Source organism: Chanodichthys erythropterus, chromosome 14 (genome assembly GCF_024489055.1).
Source record: "Chanodichthys erythropterus isolate Z2021 chromosome 14, ASM2448905v1, whole genome shotgun sequence".
Taxonomy (NCBI): domain Eukaryota; kingdom Metazoa; phylum Chordata; class Actinopteri; order Cypriniformes; family Xenocyprididae; genus Chanodichthys; species Chanodichthys erythropterus.
In genome coordinates this window covers 14,089,822-14,101,410 of record NC_090234.1, presented here as the reverse complement: position 1 = coordinate 14,101,410, position 11,589 = coordinate 14,089,822, and the positions used below count along the sequence as shown (strand labels likewise).

Below are 11,589 nucleotides of genomic sequence, written 5' to 3'. Positions count from 1 at the left end.
CTGCAGACATGCACTAAAACCTACAGACATCAGTCTATCACACTACAGATGTGCACTACACCCTACAGACATCAGACTAGCACACTTTAGATGTGCACTACACATTGCTGACATGCACTTCATACTACAGACGTGCACTACACCTACAGACATCTGCCTAGTACACTGAAGACATGCACTAAAACCTACGGACGTCAGCCTAGCACAAAACAGACACTTCACCCTACAGACATTAGCCTAGCACACTACAGATGTACACTACACCCTACAGACATTAGCCTAGCACACTACAGATGTACACTACACCCTACAGACATTAGCCTAGCACACTACAGATGTACACTACACCCTACAGACATTAGCCTAGCACACTACAGATGTACACTAAACCCTAGACATCAGCATAGCACACTACAGATGGACACTACACCCTACAGACATCAGCCTAGCACACTACAGATGTGCACTACACCCTGAAGGCATCAGCCTAGCACATTACATATGTACACTAAACCCTACAGACGTCAGCCCAGCACACTTCAGATGTACACTACACCCTACAGACATCAGCCTAGCATACTCCATATGTACACTACACCGTACAGACATCTGCCTAGCACACTACAGATGCACACTACACCCTACAGATATCTGCCTAGCACACTACAGATCCACACTAAATCCTACAGATGTCAGTCTAGCACACTACAGATGTACACTACACCCTATAGACATCTGCCTAGCACACTAAAGATGCACACTAAACCCTACAGATGTCAGCCTAGCACACTACAGATGTACACTAAACCCTACAGACGTCAGCCTAGCACACTACAGATGTACACTACACCCCACAGACGTCAGCCTAGCACACTACAGATGTGCACTACACCCTACAGACAACAGCCTAGCACACTACAGATGTACACTACACCCTACAGACGTCAGCCTAGCACACTACAGATGTACACTACACCCTACATATGTCAGCCCACTACAGATGTACACTAAACCCTACAGACGTCAGCCAAGCACACTACAGATGTACACTACACCCTACAGATATCAGCCTAGCACACTACAGATCTACACTACACCCTACAGATATCAGCCTAGCACACTACAGATGTACACTAAACCCTACAGACATCAGCCTAGCACACTACAGATGTACACTACACCCTACAGACATCAGCCTAGCACACTACAGATGTACACTACACCCTACAGACATCAGCCTAGCACACTACAGATGTACACTACACCATACAGACGTCAGCCTAGCACACTACAGATGTACACTACACCCTACAGACATCAGCCTAGCACACTACAGATGTACACTACACCATACAGACGTCAGCCTAGCACACTACAGATGTACACTACACCCTACAGACGTCAGCCTAGCACACTACAGATGTACACTACACCATACAGACGTCAGCCTAGCACACTACAGATGTACACTACACCCTACAGATATCAGCCTAGCACACTACAGATGTACACTACACCCTACAGACATCAGCCTAGCACACTACAGATGTACACTACACCATACAGACGTCAGCCTAGCACACTACAGATGTACACTACACCCTACAGACGTCAGCCTAGCACACTACAGATGTACACTACACCCTACAGATATCAGCCTAGCACACTACAGATGTACACTACACCCTACAGACGTCAGCCTAGCACACTACAGATGTACACTACACCCTACACACATCAGCCTAGCATACTACATACTACAGATGTGCAAAATAACCTACAGAAATCAGCCTATAGTGCACTTCACACAAGAGTGGATAGTGTCGATTTTTAAGAGCACTTATTCCTATCTTGTGCACACTTTCAAGTGGCCAAGAGCTCAAGTGTGGGCCCGTAACGTGTTAAATTAGTTAAATATTTTGAAAGTCAGTACTGTTCTGTTCTGTCACTGGCAATTTGTGTGTGTTGACACATTGGCAAATTTGAAGGCAAATTTAATTTTGATTGAGACAAAGAGAATGAGGGCGAAGCGCGCCATCTGCTGGACACTACAGTGACCTGCGCGTGAGAGAATATGCCACGAGAGCGTGCTCAGCTGTCAATCTATTTGATAAGGTATTTTATTTGGCACTGCAACTAATAATTAAAAACCAACAACCAAAGGACGGATTTTGGTCTTATGAGGCTTCAGGACCCCTTCTGGTCGCCGACTCCAACCATTTCTACAAGGGACTAAAATGCAAAACTATATCTTGTAATTGCAGCATCACAAACTGTGAATCTAACACTGAATATGTCCTTTTATTAGATGTATGCAGTTTAACTTTAGGGAAACGGGCTCTATCTGTTCCTTCACCATAAGGTCAGACATACATGTGGACAAATTAGGTTCTTCACATGCCTTACATGGGCTGTTTGTTAAACTTTACAGAGATCCTCTATTTATACAAAACCACATGCTTAATTCCTTATTAGGTGTGTGTCCATTTTGACCGAAGGGCCCTAAGTGGACCTCTGTGGTCTATGGTTGCTAATACATCATTTGGATTTCTTCTAGTTGTACAGTAGGTGACCTTCTTACCCAAACACTTCTTACATACAAGCATCCATCGTGAGTTTGTGGCAGTCTGCAGCCTTCAAAACACTGGGAATGTAAGACTGATATATAAGATAGTCATCACATCACAGTTAGTGCTCACCTGACCGCTTATCTCTGTTTTACAGCTCTTGTGTTTATCTGCATTTGTGCTGAACTGAGACCTACAATAACAGGCATAAAGCAATTATGCAGTCTGTTAACTCACTTTAACTGCTGTGTGCATCAGTGAGCAACTTGATGATTAATGTAGCTTTACCAGTTTCCAAAAACCTTTGTTTCAAAGCAGCTTCATGAAAACCTGTGATACATTTTTTTCAGAAATCAATTTGGCTTGTATCTTGAGTTAAGAATGTTTAGCTATTTGAACTGGAGACTTAGCTGGAGACTTTGTGGTGTAGTTCATCTTTCAAAATCACAACTTCTGCTTTATCTACCAAAAAATTATAATTCTGTCATCATTTACTCGCCCTCGTGTCCCTTCAAACCTAAATTAGGCTGCTTTCGTAGAGCAAAAAGATATTTTTTTTCCATACAATGAAGTTTTCTGTTTTGAACACCAATGTTTTATGTTTTATGTTACAGGTTTGGAGTTGAATGATGACAGAATGATAATTTATGGGTGAACTATTGCTTTAAGACACATTTACTGTGGCTGGACAGATCACAGCTTTGATCACAGGAATAAATTACATTTTAAAATAGAAAACAGATTACAATTAAATGATTTTACATTTACATTTATGCATTTGGCAGACGCTTTTATCCAAAGCGACTTAAATTGCATTATACTATACATTTGTATCTGAGTATGTGCAATCCCTGGGATCGAACCTTGGCATTGTTAGTGCCATGCTCTAACCACTGAGCTACAGGAAAGCTTATAATGATTACATTTGATTACATTTAATTGCATTACATTTGCAATTACATTTTGATTACATTTAATTGCAATAATTCACAATATTACTGTTTTTACTGTATTTTTGATCAAATAAATGCAGCGTTTGTGAGCAGAAGAGACTTCTTTCAAAAACATAAAAAATCTTACAGACTCATAACTTTTGAACGGTACTGTACATATTACATTTATTATAATTAGGCTAGTTTGTGCAATTAATTACTCTGTTAATTTTGCCTCTTTGTCGCCATCTCTGTTTCAAATCTGCAATTGCAGTTATTTGCGGAATTATAATCATCTTGCACGGATCCTCAGCGCGGGTGAATGTAATGTTTGCTGTCAGTCACCACATCGGTGTGTGGATACTGTACTTCAGAATCACAGATTTTATGGAAGAATTTTCACCAGAAAATATCATCTCAACAAGTAGGAAGTAACATGTTTGCACTTTTGTTCAGACTAACTGAAAAAAAGCAATACAATAAATCTAACGATCGCTTAGCTCGGATTAGGTCAAACCATGCAAATTATTATTATTGTTATGCTTTATTCTTAAATTGTTAATGTTAACAACATCAGCATTGCATGACTGTGTGTATTAGATTTTAGTTTCTGTACAATCTAGTTTGTCATACTATAATCCGCCATCAAAATGATGTTTAATTGTTCCAGCTGCTGTGAGAAAAGGCTAAATGATCCGCCATCCTCACATGATAGCTACTGGGATTCGTTATTTATGTAAACAGACGTGACGTAATGACGCAAAAACAAACGGCGGCATGCTTGAATTTCCCGCGGAAACCTACCAGTACCATCGGGATTAGAAAACATTATTACAAGCTTAACGCTGTGAATCGAGCTAAGGTAAGGAGATAGTTTTGAACACTGGATGGTGATGTACTTGCTCAAAAATGGCTTTTGGATCAATTTTAACCAAGGTGAAAAAAAGTACACTTCTATATAATGTACTTAAAATGCTCTATTTTTGTGCACTACTTTTGTACTTAATATACTAAAAATTCTTCTTTAGTACTTATTAAGATAATCTTAAGTGTACTCAACTGTGCTATTTTGAGACATCATGACATATGAACTAAAATGTGTTTTTAATATAATATCTCTGTATTTAAAAAATGTATTTAGATACCACTTATAGTACATTTGAACCCATAGTGTACTACAAGTGGTAACTAAATATATTTTTTAAATACAGCGATAGTATATTAAAAACACATTTTAGTTCATATGTCATGATGTCTCAAAATAGCACAGTTGAGTACACTTAGATGTTCTTAAGATTATCTTAATAAGTACTAAAGAAGAATTTTTTGTATATTAAGTACAAAAGTAGTGCACAAAAATAGAGGATTTTAAGTACATTATAGAAGTGTACTTTTTTCACCTGGGTTTTTTTAAAAGTTCAAATGGATTGTGTTATGTTCTGTAATTGTTGTTTGCACAAAAATATGCAAAAGTTTTACTGTTTGGGGTACAACATCCTCTTAATGGTTTTATTACAGTAACCTTACATGCAACATCGAGAGCACAAGTGGTCATGAAAATGTGTTCAGATTTAACATATTAATGATGCATTCACCTCATATATAATGACACATTGCTTTCTCCTAAAGGAAAGGGCCTGCTTTTAAAAGTAAAGTGTTTCGTTTCGGTATTAGCAAAACTGGCCCTGTATTTATTTGGTATTGGATCAATACCAAATTTTGCAGCATTGCCCACCCTTAGCTGTATCTTGTGTAAACACACACACACAGATTTGTTTTTGTGAATTGTGGGGACATTCCATAGGACGTAATGGTTTTTATACTGTATTTTCTATCGCCCTACACCAACACTACCCCTAAACCTACCCATCACAGGAAACTGCACATTTTTACTTTCTCACAAAAACTCATTCTGTATGATTTATAAGCCTTTTGAAAAATGGGGACATGGGGTAATGTCCTCATAGGTCACCCTCTCCTTGTTATACCTATGTCATACCCATGTCATTATACACATTTGTGTCCTGATATGTCAAAAACACGTGCACACACACACACGTTTACATGTTTAAATAGTTATCTAAATGGGGACATTGCATAGACTTCTGTTGTTTTAATATATGCAGTAGCTATAAATACTAGAACCTAACCCTAACAGAAAACTTTACTAAATAAACTAAATACAGTAAAACTGCATAAAGTTTTAGTGTTAGAAAACTTTCTGCATTTTTACAATTTTTACTGTATTTAGTTTATTTTTACACTGTTTTTACAAATGAGGACGTTCCCAAAAGGAGGTTTTGGGGGTTTTTGTCTGGTTTATCTGCACTTCTGGATACAATTTTGTCCCCAAAATATGGTTAAGTAGGTACAGACACACACACACATCCTTGTTTATACTACTTTGTGGGGTACAAATGACCCCACTAAGATAGTAAGATGAGGAATTTACAACATTGTGTGTCCTTTAATCGGACCCCACAAAGACAGCATCTTAAAAGTCATATATAAGAATGTTTGACAAAATCTTAAAAGTCACTATAGTATGGCCTTTCCCTATACTATCCCTAAACCAAACCTACCCCAGGAACCTAACATTATTTTAACATTCTTGTATATCAACATTTAGTCTCATATAAAAGACAAAGTCAAAAACAATGTCAAACATTCTGTATTTTTCGTACTTTTTGGGCTTTTATGTGTTTACGTATATATATATATATATATATATATATATATATATATATATATATATATATATATATATATATATATATAATATGAGGAAAACAGCTTATAAATCATAATATATATATATATATATATATATATATATATATATATATATATATATATATATATATATATATATATATATATATATTCCTCATGGAGACCAAAAAATGTCCCCACAAGATCAAAAATTTCTGGTGTTACTATCCGTGTGGGGACATTTTGTCACACACACACACACACACACTCAGTTTTGAGGAGGGCCGATCAGGACACACCCTTGTATTGTAAAAGCATCACATGACTAATAGTTCCACCTCAAATAGCGACTCTCAGCTCAGCTCACGGCATTAACTTGCACCGCCTCTGTGTTCATTTCTCAAACTCTAATCATTAACTCACACAAGAGCTGGAGCTTTCAAACATTTTAAACTAACCGGAGGAAGAAGTCGAGTCTAAAGCATCGCACACGACTGAGGTGAGACGCTGTGATCTTCATCATGAAGGATTCATGGACTTTCTGTTTCACACCCAGAGCTGTGATTTTGAGATCCAACAGCATTTGTGCTTCGTGAGATTGATGATTAATGGTGGCGATAACGGCGCAGATAAGCAGGACTAAAGTCAACAAGTCCAAGAGTGAATGTCAAACAGACGACTGACATCATGGATCAGAATGAGGAAGAGCAGAGAGACTGGAAAGAGCTGGAGCCGACTCACGAGGTGAAGGTCTTCCTCACAGTGCTGTACAGTCTCATTCTCAGCCTTGGCATTGTGGGAAACAGTGTCACCATTCACGTGGCGCAGGTGCTGCAGCGGAACGGCTACCTGCAGAAGAACGTGACGGATCACATGGTGAGTCTGGCCTGCTCTGATCTGCTGGTGCTGTTGATCGGGATGCCCGTCGAGCTGTACAGCGCCATCTGGTTCCCGTTCACATCCTCGTCTGGTGACGCCTCCTGTAGGATCTACAACTTCCTATTTGAGGCATGCAGCTATGCCACCATCCTGAATGTGGCTACGTTGAGTTTTGAGCGTTACATGGCCATTTGCCATCCATTCCGATATAAAGCCTTGGGCGGCAGCCGTACGACGAAGCTCCTGTTGTCCGCGTGGCTCTGCTCGGCCCTCATCGCTCTGCCACTGCTCATCACCACAGGAACCGAAGGGTACGTACCCAAAGGCCGCCAGATGCCAGCGCAGAACCTGACCTTCTGCACCAACCTGAGCCAGCACTGGGTCATGTATCGCACCAGCATCTTCACGGCGTTCGTGCTTTATCTTCTCGTCCTGGTCGGCGTGGCCTTAATGTGCAGAGCCATGATTGTAGTTCTTCGGGCCCCAATGGGGCCTAATGAAGCCGGCGCAAATGGAGCTGGACGGGACGTTCCCAAACACGAGAGCACCCGTGTGAAAGCATCCCGTAAACAGACCATCCTCTTCCTGGGTAGGACACCCTCTGCTCTCTTCATTAATACATTTGTTATATTGCATGTTTGTCTCCTATCAGGTCTCGGCCAATAAGACAAGTCAAGTCAGGTTTATTTATACCATACAGCTTCATAAACAGGAAAATAACAGAATCAATGATGCAAACTTTGAGAAAAATGCAGCTGAAAAGACAAGCATGAGACAGCAGTGATTCTGATTTACAAGACAAAACAATTCCTGTTGAAACAGAAAAGGTTTACCTTTAACCTGACCCAACCTTACACAAACATCCACTGAACGCAGTCTCTCTATCAGTGAAGTCCACTGAGATACTCTGGAAATCGTGACAGGAATTCTGACTCATTTTAGGGATACACACGGTTGCCAGGTTTTCAAAACAAAACCCGCCCAATTGCTACTCAAAACTAGCCCAAAACTAGCCTAATCACATTTCAGCACGGTGCCCCAGTAAAAATTGCATCCCGGAGGATAAAATCAAGGGTAAATTTCGCATTGCAGGGGCTAAATATCATGTTATTTGGGGTTGCTTCAACCTGTGGACATGAAAATCAACCCACAGCAGCAGTGTTAAAGTAGAAAACCATGGACTTGGCAACACTGGTAACCAGAACCAGCTCTTTCACTCCCAATCAGCTCTTCATTTAAATCAGGCCCTAATAAGGATTTGCCTTCAAATTATAAGACATTCTTTAGCGCTCTGCAGCTGAGGAAAGGGGACTGAAAAACACAGTTAAACATTGCATAGGATAGTTTTCTTGGAGTAACTTTCTTGCAAACACTTTATTTATAATTCTACATCTGTATTGTACCTCTTCTAGGCTCTGTTTACAACTGGTATTAAGATGCGTTCTGGTCGATCGGATCACAAGTGGACGAGGCTAAATACAGGTGTAAACAGGGTCTAAAACGCTTTCAACCACTTCGGCCCCGTTTACCTTTGGTATTAAGATGTGTTTTGGACAATTGGATCACAAGTAGATGAGGGAGACACATTATCGTTTCCACCTTCGTCTCTTTTGTCCACTTTCGACCACTTCTGGGGGGAAAAGACAAAGTCTGGGGGGAGGGTCTATGGGTAGGTAAAACCTATGGGCTTTCGATCCAATTGACTAAATAAGCTCACGCAATTTATATATGAATGCACTGAAGATGACAGAACAACACACAGCGAGCAGCAGCTTTCGTTTCTACTCTGAAAGCTGCAAGACTACGATGAACATTGTGAGAGAATATTGCGCTTAGTATGTTTTTCGTCTTCAAACCAAACTTGGGTCTTCAGCCGAGAAAGTTTAAATCCCGTCTGGCTAGGGCACTTCCCATAATGTTTACGCAATAGGTCAGTAGGCGAAGAGTAGGTGGTGTTTTGTGGCAACTTGAACGCATTCGACAACATGAGCATTTCCACGGAAAGCGAATGTGTTTTCGACTACCTCCTGAAGTGGTCAAAAGTGGACAAGCTCAAAATGTTTTAGACCCCGTTTACACCTGTATTTAGCGTCGTCCACTTGTGATCTGACTGACCAAAATGCATCTTAATACCAGGTGTAAACAGGGCCCTAGTGGATCCTGACACAAGATTCTTATTGCACTTGATTCTTTTCTCACAAATCATTCTGTTTTCTCTCCTCCATGTCTGTCTGTGTCCATTAGTGCTGATCGTCTGCGCTCTGTTTGTGTGCTGGATGCCAAACCAGATTCGCAGGCTAATGACAGCAGCGTTGCCCAAGTCATCGTGGACCGTGAGCTACCTGAGGAGCTACGTGAAGCTGCATCTGGTGGCCGACAGCTTCTTCTATCTGAGCTCGGTGCTAAATCCGCTGCTGTATAACCTCTCCTCGCGCCAGTTCCGCTCTGCTTTCTGGCAGACGCTCCTGTGCCGTCTGTCTCTTGTGCATGTCAACAGAAGAACACTGGAAAGCAGTCTAGCCTCAAAGAGCTCCAGGCACACATTACGCCCCCTGCTGCGGCGATCTCTAAACCGCATAAGGACAGCCACCGGTGACAGATCGACACCTCCATCGTCAGAAGAGAGACAAAGTACTCCGAACCCCACAGTCCGGCCACCGAGTGCAGATGCGCTGACCTTTGAACCACAGGAGGAGGAGAGAAATCAAGACAGCACACTACCTAATACTAACTGATGAACAAACTAACTATAACTAACTGTAGACCACAATAGACCACTGCAGACCACTGTAGAACATTGTAGAATACTGCAGACCACTTCAGACTGCTGTAGAACAATTTGTAGAATGCTGTTGACAACTGCAGACCACTGTAGATCACTGCAAGCCACTGTTGACCACTGTAGAACACCGTAGACCACTTCAGACCTATGTAGATCACTACTGCAGACCACTGTTGACCACTGTAGACTACTTCAGACCACATTAGACCACTGCAGACCACAGTAGACCACTGCAGACCACTGTAGATCAATGTAGACCACTGCAGACCACTGTTGACCACTGTAGACTACTTCAGAACACAGTAGACCACTGCAGACCACTTTTGACCACTGTAGACTACTTCAGACCACATTAGACCACTGCAGACCATAGTAAACTACTGCAGACCACTTTTGACCACTGTAGATCAATGTAGACTACTTCAGACCACTGTAGATCCCTGTAGAACACTGCAGAACACTGTAGAACATGGTAGAATACTGCAGACCACTTCAGACCACTGTTGGCCACTGTAGACCAGTGTAGATCACAACAGACCACTTCAGACTGCTGTAGAACAATTTGTAGAATGCTGTTGACAACTGCAGACCACTGTAGATCACTGCAAGCCACTGTTGACCACTGTAGAACACCGTAGACCACTTCAGACCTATGTAGATCACTACTGCAGACCACTTTTGACCACTGTAGACTACTTCAGAACACAGTAGACCACTGCAGACCACTTTTGACCACTGTAGACTACTTCAGACCACATTAGACCACTGCAGACCATAGTAGACCACTGCAGACCACTTTTGACCACTGTAGATCAATGTAGACCAATGCAGACCACTGTAGATCACTACAGACCACTGTAGAACATGGTAGACCACTGTAGAACGCTGTAGAACACTGCAGACCACTATAGATCACTACTGCGGACCACTGCAGATCACTGCAGACCACTATAGACCACTTCAGACCACTGTAGATCACTACAGACCACTGTAGAATATGGTAGACCACTTCAGACCACTGTAGATCACTACTGCAGACCACTTCGGACAACCGTAGACCACAGTAGACCACTGCAGACAACTGTAGAACATGGTAGACCACTGTAGATCACTACTGCAGACCACTTCGGACCACTATGGACCACAGTAGATCACTGCAGACCACCATTGACCACTGTAGATCACTGTAGACCACAGTAGACTACTGCAGACCACTGTGGAACATGGTAGACCACTTCAGACCACTGTAGATCACTATTGCAGACCACTTCTGACCACTGTTGAACACTGTAGACCACTTCGGACCACTATAGACCACTGTAGAACACTGTATATTACTGTATAGACCATGCTGTGGAATGCTATCTATCTATAATTTTTAGCTGTAAGAAATGATTGTAAAGAAAGATTATTGGAGGAGTTTTTACAAGAAAACACCATTTTAGTCTTTCCTTGTGTTACTTGTCTTTCTTTTTATATGTGAAATTTACTAGCAATTTCCAGGTGAAAATGGTTTCATAGTAAATCCTACACCAATGTTCTTTTTCAGTGTATCTATCTATACCAGGGTTATTATCATTAACTGAAACTAAAAACTAAAACTTAATAAAAACTATACAGACAATTTAAAAAAGCAAAAACAACAATAAAAATGACAACTAAAAAACTTTAACCAAAAGAATACTAGATAAGCTTGTGCCTGATTTACAGCTATCAA

General features: G+C 41.0%; 1 protein-coding gene across 1 annotated transcript; it reads left to right on the top strand.

The window, feature by feature from the left end:
* The first annotated feature begins 6,599 nt into the window (after window positions 1-6,599).
* gpr39 (G protein-coupled receptor 39) lies at window positions 6,600-11,586 on the top strand. The gene is made up of 2 exons (XM_067408655.1): window positions 6,600-7,679; window positions 9,335-11,586. Exons 1-2 carry the CDS (start codon window positions 6,899-6,901, stop codon window positions 9,823-9,825), a joined length of 1,272 nt encoding a protein of 423 aa, XP_067264756.1. The 5' UTR covers window positions 6,600-6,898; the 3' UTR covers window positions 9,826-11,586.
* Window positions 11,587-11,589: the final 3 nt, after the last annotated feature.